This window comes from Emydura macquarii, unplaced genomic scaffold, assembly GCF_026122565.2.
Source record: "Emydura macquarii macquarii isolate MOO-44397 ecotype Brisbane River unplaced genomic scaffold, CSIRO-AGI_Emac_v2 contig_960, whole genome shotgun sequence".
Classification (NCBI taxonomy): domain Eukaryota; kingdom Metazoa; phylum Chordata; order Testudines; family Chelidae; genus Emydura; species Emydura macquarii.
This window is the reverse complement of record NW_027131097.1, coordinates 124,044-137,331: the sequence shown is the minus strand read 5'-3', so window position 1 is coordinate 137,331 and position 13,288 is coordinate 124,044. Positions and strand designations below refer to the sequence as shown.

Here is a 13,288-nt window from a genome sequence, read left to right as displayed (position 1 = left end):
TCGGTTGATCCCCAGGCTGGGTTTAAGGCCGGCCACTCCCTCTCTGCACAGCTCCCCGTTCCGGCCTTTGCTAGGAGCTCCGGAGGAGACGCGTCCTTCCCCTTCAGCCATCTCCCGCCAACTGAGCTCGCCGGCCTGGTTCTTAAAGGCCTAGCTCCGCCCCCCTGCTTCCGGTCAGGTGGGGCCACTGGGGCCTTTAAAGGCCTAGACCCGCCCCCTTGCTTCCGGTCAGGGCTTTCCCTGGGGCAGGCCTCTGTCAGCCAGGGTGGGTCTGGCTCCCTCTCTGGGTCCTCCTCAGAGGGGAACCACCCCTCCCGGCTACAAAGACAAATGCAGATCCCACAGGATTCTATCTTGTCACCCCCTCCTGGTCTAATGCAGTTTAGAGCTTGGAGGTAATCTCTGCACTGTCTATTGTAGATAGTGTTGTATTATTGATATATTTGTATAACGCAAGGTCCAAGGCAATAGAGTCTATAAAAGTTAATCATGTACATGTTTAGAAACTGGCTAGTATAATATAGTATTAGACCATGATAAGAACATTATATATATAAATTACTCATGCAGCATCTTAAGACAGTACAACTTTATTTACACCATAAAAAGCATTCTTGTTATGGCAAGAATTAGAGTGCTTTGGAAGCCTTTGGTCAGGAATGATTCGCCTGAGGAAAGCAGACAGTATAGCCAAGTGAGCCACTCAAAACTCTTCAGCATGTAAAATGAGCTCAGAACAGCCAAGTCTTACCAAAGACAAGAACATGACAGAGTCAACTGAACAGGAGTCAGAGTGGATCATCACTGCATCCTTCTCCACCCATCCCTACTGCACATTCTACAGGATAAGGACACAAGTTACAATACATCAACTAGTGTATTAGAAGATCAATACTCAAGGTAAGAAGCAGATTAAGACAACTGGATGTAAATCTGCACATGAATTAATGTTCTGTGGCTTGTAAGAGAGGAATTCTTCATTGTCACACTGTCTCCTTTGTCAAGGCCAGACAACATACATAGGGATTAGGGAATATGAGTCTGTTTGTGGAGAAAAAGAAGAAACTGTATAAAGGAAATATTCAGCGATAGCCAATCACCAAGCAAGGAATTCTTACAGGAAAATCCAGAACAAAGACGTTCTTGGGACAAATATATATACACACTACAAAACAATTATGGTAGAGTTTTTTTGTACCATAAAAACATTTTAAAATAATGTGGAGAGATTTGGGGTTGTTTGTTTGGTTTTTTTTTTTTTTTTTTTTTTTTTTTTTTTTTTTAAACAATAGTAGTATTTTTAGAATAGTTTATTATAACTGGAAGCAGATATAAATAATTCAGATGGGAGAACACACATGGGTTGGAATGGGAGGTGAAGTGACAAGTTCAATTAAAGGGAGAGAGGGGTGATTTGAGATGAGCATTTCTAACCAGTGTACAGTACAGAGTAAAGATGTAGTGCTGAAAGATCATAAACATCCTTCACCCACACAGCTTTCTAATGCATATTATGTGGAATCATCATAGAACAAAGTGCACACTGCATCTCAAAGTGCTACAAGCTTTGGAGTGATGGCTTCACAAACATTAGACAATACTTGTGCAGGTATGTATTCCAGACAGTGACATATAGGGTATCTACCAGATGATGTGCTGATGAGAGAACAAAGAATTTGGAATTCTAAGGTTACTTCCATCTGATCAGACCACTTTTAAGAAGGTAGATCTAAACTCCATCTTTAGCTATGAAATGTTTTCCCAAGAATACCAAAGTGCCACATTATGGGGATGCTAGTAACAACTGTACAAACAACTTCCCCTTCTGGATTATTTTCAAAACACCAATAGTTTAAGCCTTTTGTAAAATAATGATTTTTCACCCTCTTGTTTTTCAACTCTCTCAGAACTTCTATGGTTGCAACTGAGCACATGTAGGTACTTGTTACAAGAGCCATATTTGTGCTACAGAAAAATTACGGCCACCAACTAGTACAGCCACGCTTTTCTGCCAGGCCTTTCCCATCTTCTGCTATGAGACTAGCATAGAACCAAGCTATCTTGCTGGTAAATTCCTGCTCTGATACAAAAATCCTTCAGTCATTCGTTGTAACAAGTAGTAAGTACTCAAATCAGTACCTACCATGCATATGATTTAGTTCTTCATAGCCTAGTGAGATGCCATTGATATTAATGTATTTCAAAACATAAAATGAGATTCCAAGACCACAAAGCAAGACAATGGCAGAGCTGGATTAGAAATCAGCAGCTCCTGTCTCCCAATCCCACATTAAGATTTTTAAGACATGCAGCCTCTCCAGATCCGCTCATTTATGAATGGAGTACAGGCACATTTCTACTATGGGTTAAGTCAGACACTTTTCACAGTAACGGCACAGAATGTAACTAAGGCAGACATCACAAGGTTACGAGCCAGACAATAGATGAAGGCTAAAGGTCATGGACAACAAAGCAAAAAAAGAAGGCTAAGTGTCAACAAGGAGATCAAGTTGTGGTACACACAAATTTAAAAAGATCTGAATGAACTATATTCATTTGTTTAAAAATCTGATGAATATGTCCAAGACTGATTAGAAAAATGATAGTAAATTGGAGTCCAGAGATGTTATCTGGTCCTCCAGGAATATCCCAACAATCCTTGACAGGGTAGACTGAAGATAACTTTGAGCAAGTCTCTGTTTATCATGATTACAGTTTTTCTTGTCATAAAAATTCCAGCATGAGGACCCCACTCAAGTCCATGCTTTTGACACCAGATAATAGAGAATGAAAAAGACAACAATCAGTCCGCCAGAAACGTAACAAAGCAGTTTGCGATTATCCCTTCCCGAGCGTGTCATGGTGGAGAAACGCTTCACACTCCCAGTCAGCAGGCCTGTCACACTCATGAAATCTGAGTCCTGAGGGAGAGAGAAAGGTGAAACGGAGAAATTATAACATAAATGGGGCTTTCCAGAGACAGTGCTACTTTTTTAAGCAGAACCATTTCAGTCTCTAGCTACCCAAGGAACTGACTAACTCCTAAGTCTAGAATAAAAAGGAGAAGCAAAATACAAGCAGCAATCAGTCTTTGAGAAACCAGGGTCTGCTACTCTCATACACAGGCTCCAGGGTCAGAATATTATCTCCAGTTCATTCAATGCAATCAAATATTTAAAGGCCAAGTAAAGTTCTATTGAATGCAATGCACACTCCCAAATTATAATGACAACCTATGTGAATGCAACTTTAGGGTACCTTAACTACACACAAAGCAGAAAATGAAGAATTAAGGATCCTCAGAGCAACCTTAGTTTTGTTCTATTCTATGTATGCATGATGACAGGGTCCTCAATTATGTCCTACAATACACCACATACAGTATAGCTAGTAATACAGAATGCTACTTATCTATACATGGAATTACTCCTGATTCCAAGTGTGGACACACTTATTTTGGAATAAGACTTTCCATACACACAGTTAATCAGGGATAATTCCACACATAGATATGCCCTAAGGTTTAGAAAAAGGTGCAGTTTCTTTCCATTTGATGGTCGTGTTATTTGCAGACTAGAACATTTTATTGCTCAGCGTTGTGTCATCAGATAATAAAAGACCTTACGGTAAGGCAAATTTTCTCCTCGAGCCCCCCTTTTCCTCTCCTATCTTTTGTTTCTGTCTTCTCACATCATTACCATTGTCAGCAGTTCCTTTTCCTTACCCAAATCTCTAAAATCTGCTGCTGTTCACTCTTCTAATTAAAACCTCTCCTGATCTCCAACCTTTCCCTTCCCAAAGTGCTTGGAGAGAAGGCTATTTTCTAAGTTACCTCTCAGACAACCATACTCTTGAAGTCTGGCACTCTAAAGTGTGGCTCTGGATATAGCACAGAATGTGCTTTCTCTTGATTAGTTCAATGACCACCTCCTTTCTCATGATAGCCGCTTCTTTTTTCCTTTTCACCTTTGACTTCAATACAGATTTTGGATCGTTCTTTCCTGCTACACTACCTCGATAGATGTGTAGGCACCTCCAGTTCCCTCCTGATGTGGCCCCAACTCTTATTTGCCCAACTGCTCTTTATCTCTAGTAGTGGTGGTGGTTTCTCTTCTGCATCAAGAATCCTCCCAAATATAACTTAACAGGACTGAGTTACTGGCCGTATGTTTCTTCAATCTACTTTTTCTCCTCTCCATTATGATCTTATTGCTACCATTTTTATCCTTTGCTATAGTTTTTCAGCCACTCTCAAGTGAACATGTTATCCAATAACTTTAATGCTACATCCTGCCCTCCAGTCTTCCTTAATTACACATAATGTGTGGCTTCTGCTCAAGTTTCTTCCAAATCATTTATTTGAAATGCTTATCTCAGATAAAAGCACAAATTCATCTCCTGGATATACCTTGTTGATTTAAGAGTAAGATGAAAGGCCATTTTGCCCATAAACTTGCTGCTATCCTTCACCACGAACCTCCATTCTACTCTCCTTCCCAATGTTGACTTTGTATGTCACTGTATGGATCCCACCTCTGATGAAGTCTTCATATATATCTTCATCCCATCTTGTTTTCAATCCTGCAGTTACCTTCTCTATAGCCTCCAGGTCCCAACTTCTCCAAACTCCAACATGTCCAGAAAAGCTTCTGTCTGATCTCTCTCATCAAGTAACAGTATGACCACCTCAGTCCCATCCTCAAACATCTGCACTGGATTCCCTTCCTTACAGAATTCTTCCAAAAACCTCAGTGGGTAAGCTCTATGCTACAGATCTTCTCCCTCTATAGCTACTTTACAATTTGTATACCAATTTAAGACTTCAACGAGGGTTGAAATTAAGTTTGTTAAATAAGGGGAAAATAAATAAATTAGGCACTAGAAAGTATGGAGGTTAGAAAGCAAAAGTAAGGTCTTTTCCCCTTTTTCCATAAACTAGGGCATCTGCTAGCCCACACACTGCACAGAAATTTCAGCCTTTCCTCAAATTCCTGGGTCTTCCATCAGCAGCCAGAGTGTAGAAGCCATAACTATATTTCATTTTTGTTTTATAAATTACATTTATTTTTTTACAATACCTATAGAAGTTAAAGTGGTAAACGGAAAGAATAAGAAACTTGATAATATGAGCAGATCCTATTTGCACAGAATCCCAGCCTCAGCATTTCCAAAAAGAGTAGTGAATACAAAGCCCTGATTAATTCTGTGTGTTTCAGAGATTATGGGAAGTAATCCTGACATATGTATAAACACTTCCAAAGCCACAAACAAAAATGACCAAGAAAGGCCTACATTTGAATGTTAGCTTTAGAGGCAGAAGTTTTAACCCAATAAACAGACAATCTCCATCTGTATTTCTAAAATACACTGTCCTATGCCAATGGTTCCAGTTACTAGCTGTGTTAGTCTGATCAGACAACGATATTAGCAGCTGGTAGGTATCTGTTGGAGTATGTACCAAAAAACTCACACAAAATAACTTCAGCATTTATGGCACTGTCAAACCCAACTGCTAGAATTTAATTTGGTTCGGTTTATTGGGCTGCTATGAAACTCAAACAATTAAGACAAATCTTGAAATTCAGCACAGAAGTTTTCACCCCTTATGGACTCCTATCAGTTTCTTACTGTGCCATCCAGGTAGTGGTTTTGATCCTCAGCATCTTTGTCAATATCTAGTGCCAGCTATTCAAGACAAAAGAAAGCAAGTGTCAGTGTCTCCAAGTGAAATGATCAACTCCTCACATACTAGATGCTAGTGAAATTCCACGCACACAAACAGGAGTGGCCCATCATTCCTACCACATATACACACAATGCATTTGTTCAGTACAATGAAAAAAATGGAATGTTGATTACACATTTTGTAGTAGAAATTCCTGAGATCTCCAACATTAAAAGTTCAGTTCTGCAACCAACCACAGACAGAAACTTTTGTACATATGACCATGCAAATACTGGAGAAGTGAAAATGGAAAACAGACTCCTGTTTTCTGCTAACACTGCAGTCTCTGCATTAACAACAGTATATAAATTAATGTTTTTCAAGCCAATAGAATTGATTTAGTCTCAGGGGAAACATTGCACGTACACATCTTTTTCATGAATATTTTGAATATGGTTTTATTGTGACCTTCCACAGAAAGCACGCTTAGCAATACATATTTGCATATCCTTGGCCTCGCCATTCACATTCCAAACCTAATTACTTCTCTGGATTCCACAAAAAACAGACAATGTTGTACCCTGGAACGTGGTTAAATCCCAAACAAGGGATGAAGATTTCAGTAAAATTCCCCAGGACATTCCAAAAGCAAAAGTTAGCTACTTGACCTGTCATAGACAGTGTTATACTTAAAAGCTTCTCAAACAGCTGCATAAAGATAATAAATAAGGTAAATAACCTACTACATGCTCCCAACATTGACGACATAAGACAGTAAGGCAAATTAATTATGTGACGTTAGCAACTAACCGATTTCAGCCTGGTGACCTTGGTGGCTAGATTGTCCGCCATGCGCTTGTTCTCCATATCTAGCATATCATCCACAGCACTTGGATTCTGACCTGAAAAAGTTCTGTCAGTTATGATGTAACAAGTGGCAGAGTATTTACCAGCTAAAACGGAGAAATGGAGTCAGGATTTCTGATTTCTATTTTCAGTTCTACCACAGACTCGCTGTGAAACCTTGGGCAAGTCACTATTCGTAAAATGGGGATAACAATGCTTACCTGCCTCATGTGTGTATTGTAAAGATCAGTGCCTGTGAAATGCTTTGAGATCCTTTGATGAAAAGGATCTACAGAATTACAAAACATTACTACTAAAACCAATGGTGCTTCCAAAATAGCTGCTTCTCCAGCACTTGCAAAAGTCATTTACAAGGAACTGCTGAAAACTCATCACCAAAGCTTTTTAGAAAATGCCTTCTTTTTAAGGCTGCTTTTCAGACAAATACTAAACGGAAAGTTATATGATTATGAGCAATAATATTCCAGGAAACTGCTTCTCCCACCCCAAACTACTATGCTAGGTATCATTGGGTTGAAGTGAATAGCAAATTCATCAGCTACTTGACAGACAAGCAAAGATATTTTCAACATGTACAAGTCCCTGCTCTAAAGAATGTCAAAATCTGCCCTTACCTGCACAGGTGCATATTTTGGGACAGCTTGGGCTTGTTTGTGTGTGTGTGTGTATGCAATAATAAATAATAGCAGTTTGTTCTTTTGTAAAAACTTCCATATGAGAATGTCTAACCTAGGTCTAACCAAAGTCAGCTTTTTGTGCCAAAACAGTGGTTGTGTTCACCCTGGAACCCTTCTTCCCCGCCGCTGACCCAACTCCCCTGATTTTGTGACAAAATAAAACCACCTTGATGAGAGGTGTAGAGCTTTTTGCACCAAACTTTTAGTGATAAAGCATCTGTATAGACATCACCCTTGGTTATGTAACGGTAAATGGCCTCCAGGAAGTGTCCCATAATGCCCATCCTGACTGCACCGGCCATCAGTTTGAACTCCGCTGCCCTGCAGCCATCTACTTCTCCCCCCTTTAAAGTCCCAGGAATTTTTAAAACCCCCTTCCTGATTGGTCGGCATAGAGTGCTCACATCTCATCTTCCTAGCTGACCATGGCAGCTCCTTGCACCAAAAGCTCTCCCACTTGGAGCACACTGGAGCTTCTGGATCTGATCGCCATTTGGGGAGAGGCAGTGGTGCAGTCTCAGCTCCACTCCAGCTGAAGGAACTATGATACCTACGATCAAATTTCTCTTTTAACGGTGGAGAAGGGCCATGAAAGGGGCACACTGTGATGCCGTGTGAAAATTAAGGAGCCGTGGCAGGGATACCAAAGGGCTAGGAAGTCAAACTATTGCTCTGGTGCAGAGCCAAAGACCTGCCACTTCTATAAGGAGCTGGAAGCCATCCTCAGCAGCATCCCCACCTCCACCACCAAGAGACCTGTGGATACCGCCGCTCCAGGGGCAGCAGACACCGGACTCAACCCCGACAAAGAAATCATGGATGAGAAGGTCAAGTTTGAGGATGAAGCAGAGCAGGAGACTGGGTCATTTGGTGACGTGGGGAGTCAGGACTTCTCGATCCCAGAGGGTGTGAGCCATCCCAGCCCTACAGCTCTTGCATGCAGAACAGAGGAGAGGGGAGCTCGGGTAAGTGATTTTTTGGAGCTGATGCTTTGTTACATGAGGTACAGCTGTCCTTTGCTTTGTCGCATTATACAGGTGGTTGAAGGGATAGAAATACACAAAAGTAGCTGTGTTTGCATGTACTTCCCATTTCCCTGTTCAAGTAGGCAGTGCGATGGAAGAGTGTGGTAATGCACACTGAGGTTTCACGAGAATCCTCCAGAGAGATCTCTAGGAAACTTTCCTGGAGGTACTCGCCATTCCTCTGCCAGAGATTCCTCGGCACAGCTGCTTTGTTTCTTCCCCCATTGTAGGAAACTTTCCCATGCCAACTGGCAGTCACTTGTGCAGGGACCAAAGTGGCACACAGGCGAGCAGTACAGGGACACAATTTGAAGCGGCTCACATGGAGGAGATGCACCCTAGCATTCCTGCTTACTCTCAAGAGTGACATATCAGCTTCTATGGCCACTGCCTGTGGAAAATGGTGGCAATTTGAAATTTTGTCCCTATGTAACTGCATCCATATTCCAAACAATTATCCACCCAGAACCTTTTCCCCAGCTTGAGGGACCCCCCCCCCCGATATCACCAGGCACAACTCACCATCGTCAAGCTGTACACTTGCCAGGGTACAGCGAAAAAGAGCTGTATTTTCCAGTAATGAATCAATACTATTATTGCATTCACAATCATGTTTCTGTTCATTCATTGTTTATTGCGCTTCTACAGATGTGCCCTTGAGAAGAAACGCCCCCCAACACCTGCCGAGCACCTTCGGCTGATAAGAAAACAATCACGGACAAGCAAAGAGGAGATGTTCTAAGGACTCCTCCAGTCCTCTGAAGCAGGAAAGAAAAGAGGGCATGGAGACACAGTGACCGAAAATTAAAAAATTGATAGACAAAAGAGAAGCAAAAACCAGGAGCAAGTGATAGAAGGTCAAGAGCACATGATAAAAGCTGTGGAGGTGCAAACAGAACTGCTAAAGTCACTCGTAATGCTGCAGACTGAATTCATGCATGCTCATCCTCCTTGCAGCCAATACAGAATTGCTTTCCATGCCCTCACCAAACTCCACCCACACATTCCCACCAAGCTCCTGGCCCATCTCGGTACCTGTTCACTCCACCCCTTCAGACAGCTACCAGAACGATAGCTGGACTTACACCCAGCTGTCATAGCTCACATTGCCCCTCACTGCTTTCTCCCCTCCAAACCAGCTTTTCATGTGTGTTGCGAATAATTGTTATTTAATAAAGACATTCTGTGAAGAATAAGTAATATTTATTTATCTCTTGTGCACAGTGGTTGCACCTCACAGTGATATACAGTGCAAGCTGGATAGCAGTCACAGCATGGCACAGTGCTATTTACAAAGGCACCTTACTGGTGCTCATTGTCAAAATGGCTCCTCGAGGCCTCTCTGATTCGAATGGTCCCCTGTTGTGCCCTTCTAATAAGCTCTGACATCTGGTTGTTCAAATTCAGCCTCAAGGCGATCCGCCTCTGCTCCCCGTCCAGAGGGAAACTCTTCACCCTTAGCTTCACAAATATTATGGCACACACAGCAGGTGGCTATAACCATGGGACTATTTTCCTCATTTAGGTCTAACCTGCCATAAAAGCAACGTCAGCGAGCTTTAATCTGCCAAATGCCCATTCAACAGTGATTCGGCACCGGCTCAGCTGGTTATTGAAGTGCTCCTTGCTGCTATCCAGGTTGCCCATATAATGTTTCATGAGCCATGGCAGTAAGGGGTAGCTGGGGTCTCCCAGGATCATTATGGGCATTTCAACATCCCCCATTGCAATCTTTTGGTCTGGAAAGAAAGTCTCTGCTTGCAGCTTTCTGTACAGGCCAGTGTTTCTAAAGATGCACGCGTCATGCACCTTCCCTAACCAACCTGCACTGTCGTCAGTGAAATGCCCACGGTGATCCACAAGCACCTGCAATACCACAGAGAAGCACCATTTTCTACCGATGTACTCCGTCTCAAGATGATCTGGGCGCACACATCCCGATTTTGGCCCATCTATTGCCCCACCACAGTTAAGGAATCCCATCACTGCGAAGCCATCCACTACTTCATGCACATTTCCAAGACTCACAGTCCTTCATAGTAGAATGCGATTAATGGCCCTGCACACTTGCAGTAACACAGCTCCAATGGCGGACTTCCTGACTCCAAACTCATTAGTGACCGACCGGTAGCAGTCACCAACTTACACAAGGCGATCGCCACATGCTTCTCCACTGAGAAGGCAGGTCTCATTCTGGTGTCCTTGCGCAGCAGTGCAGGGGTGAGCGCCACACAGAGTTCCGTGAAGATGGCTCTGCCTATTGGAAAGTTCTATAGCCACTGCTCATCATCCTAGACCTGCATAATGATGCAGTCCCACCACTCACATTGCTTGTTTCATGCGCCCAAAAGCAGCGGTGCACCACATGCAGATGCTCCATGAATGCAAGTGGTAATTCGGCGTTGTTTGTTTGCATGGCACACAGCAGGTCAGGTGCCTCGGATTCCAGTTCTGATTGGGAGCTCATGACATACTGCATGACCAGCTGCGATGTTTTCAGAACACTGACGACAGTGGAGAGCAGTGCATGATCCATCCTTTCAGATAGAGATGGATGGCGCTCAGGAAAATGGGCCTGTTGGAAAATGCTGCAAAATGCAATCGGAAACCCATGGAAGGACGGAATTGAAATCACTGCATCATGGAACATTGCGCTCACACCCATGGTGCACCGCGATCCTCTCTGCCTTCCCACAATTCCTAGTGGCAAAAGGTAATGAGTTGCACAGTGGGATAGCTGCCCACAGAGCACTACTCTCAATGTTGATGCTAGAACACCAATTGTGGATGCACTTCGACAACACAATAAACGCTGTGTGGACAGGCACAAGCATTGTAATTACAGCAGTTTTTTATCACCACTGTAACTTGCGTTGACAACACTTTCTAGAATAGACAAAGCCCAAAGGACTTTGATGATTTCAGCCTCACAACCTGTATATAAGAAGCAGTACACCAACTTACCTACCAAGATACCAGTACAAGTAGCTTCTGAGTCACTGCAGATATTCATGCCAAATAAGTCATGCCTTAAAAGGAGTATTACTTAAATGGAGGAACCACTGCTGAAATCTTGGGGTGGCAGGCGAGCCTGTAGTTCATAATGACTGTGCTGTCACACACAGGAGTCCAAAACATCCCACACTGTCCTCAGTCCTTCGCACTACACTTCAAACTATGGGGATCCAGGCAGCAACTGTTTAGCATTAAATACCCTGAACTCCTGATGCCCAAATAGAAGCAAGCAGAGCTACTAACAGGAGGCACCTGTAGTCACATGAGACAGATGGAGCATTGTGCATCCTCCCACAAAAACTAAGGAGAAGAGGCATCTAGCCGAGACAGCCCCATTGCGGCAACGGGCAACCACCATGGCAGTGGTTGCAGAAGGAAAGGAGATTGAGGAGTAACCCAATTTCCAGAATGTTAATTTTAACTTTGTTTTACAAAATTACTATTTAGAAAACCCCATATGCACAAGAGGTTTAAACAACAAATCAAAGTGACTGCCTGATCGTACTGTGGTATTGATTGATTCCCCCCTCAAATTCAAAACTACCAACAAATCAAAACAACCCCTCCATGCATATTTTGTACTGCCATGCCCCTTAATGCCTGCTCCACAGACCCACCCCAGACCAACTACCCACCCCATATCTTACCAACATAGGCTTCGTTGTCCTCCCAGCACAATACCTTACTGACAGGCGCCTAACCACATCACAGAGTCACCCCAAACTAAGCCAGCCCTCCACCTCGTATCTTACTGGCACAATGCCATGGGCCTTGTTGTCCCCTCAGTCTCCCGCAAAATCCAAGCAACTCCCTTCTCCCATATCCTAGTGCCAGGCCCCTCCCTGCCCCCAGCCTTTCCCAAACCAGAGCAACCCCCAGCCCACAGTTCACTGCCAGGTGCCCCTACCCTCCACACCACAACTCACTGCCCCCCACCTCCACCTAACCATAGCACTCCCACCTCAGAGCTCACTGTCAGCCCCCCATCCCATAGCTCCCTGCCAGGTCCCACCTACCCTCTGCCCCACACACCACAGCAACCCCCGGCCCCACTGTCCCTGCCCCGCAAACCACAGCAACCCCCCGCTGCCCTACCCCCCACACCACAGCAATCCCCGGCCCCACTGCCAGGCCCCACTGTCCCTGCCCCCCACACCACAGCAACCCCCGCCCCACTGCCAGGCCCCACTGTCCCTGCCCCCCAAACCACAGCAACCCCCCGCTGCCCTATCCCCCACACCACAGCAATCCCCGGCCCCACTGTCCCTGCCCCCCACACCACAGCAACCCTCCGCCCCACTGCCAGGCCCCACTGTCCCTGCCCCCCAGGCTGGCGCAGGGGCTCCAGACCCGGGCCCGGAGAGGCGGCAGCAGCGGCGGTGGCAGCGCTGGCTGGGCCCGGGGCTCCCGGCCCGCCTCTCACCTCGGCCCCACTCCGCCATGGCCGCGTCCCGTCTCCGTGTCCGGCTCCGGCTTCTGTTCTTCGGCCGCCCACAGCGGGGCGGCACCGGCAGCGGCTCCGGCTGGGGTGAGCTGCACCGTGTCCCCGGCCCCGCCTCACGGGGCGGGGCCTCCCCTGCCGGCGTGCCCCGGTGGATGGGGGGCGGAGGGACGGACAAGGCCCGGAGCAGCCGGAGCAGCGCGCCAGACCGTTCCCCCCCTCCCCGTCTTGCCCCCTATGCCCGGCCATCGGGGTCCCCCAGTGCCCAGCACGGCCGTGGACGCTTGGTTCCGATCCAGCCTCCTGGTGCCCCTCGGCTGGCAGGGGACGGGGAGTCAGGCTTGGCCATGCTGGGCAGGCTAGGGGGTCATGCCCCGCAGGCTGGGGACCCATGGGCAAAAGGGTGGATTGGGCCCCTTCTGTCTGAATAAACTCTGCAGGGCAGCGATGGTATCTCGAGTTGTGTTACACCCCAGGCCGGACTGGGCGCTACCCACATCACAACTGCAACCCTCCGGGTGATGTGTAGGTCCCTGATCCGGGTAGGGTAGTAAGTAACTGTGACCCCTTTGGGTCAACCAAGCTCAAAGCGTTCAGA

General features: G+C 45.4%; 1 protein-coding gene across 1 annotated transcript; it reads right to left on the bottom strand.

The window, feature by feature from the left end:
* Positions 1–574: 574 nt before the first annotated feature.
* On the bottom strand, positions 575–12,793 carry BET1L (Bet1 golgi vesicular membrane trafficking protein like). The gene is made up of 4 exons (XM_067543655.1): positions 12,673–12,793; positions 6,476–6,567; positions 5,629–5,685; positions 575–2,921 (listed from the first exon to the last, which is right to left on the bottom strand). The coding sequence occupies exons 1-4, from the start codon at positions 12,689–12,691 to the stop codon at positions 2,754–2,756; spliced, it is 336 nt and encodes a 111-aa protein (XP_067399756.1). The 5' UTR covers positions 12,692–12,793; the 3' UTR covers positions 575–2,753.
* Between the last annotated feature and the right edge of the window lie 495 nt (positions 12,794–13,288).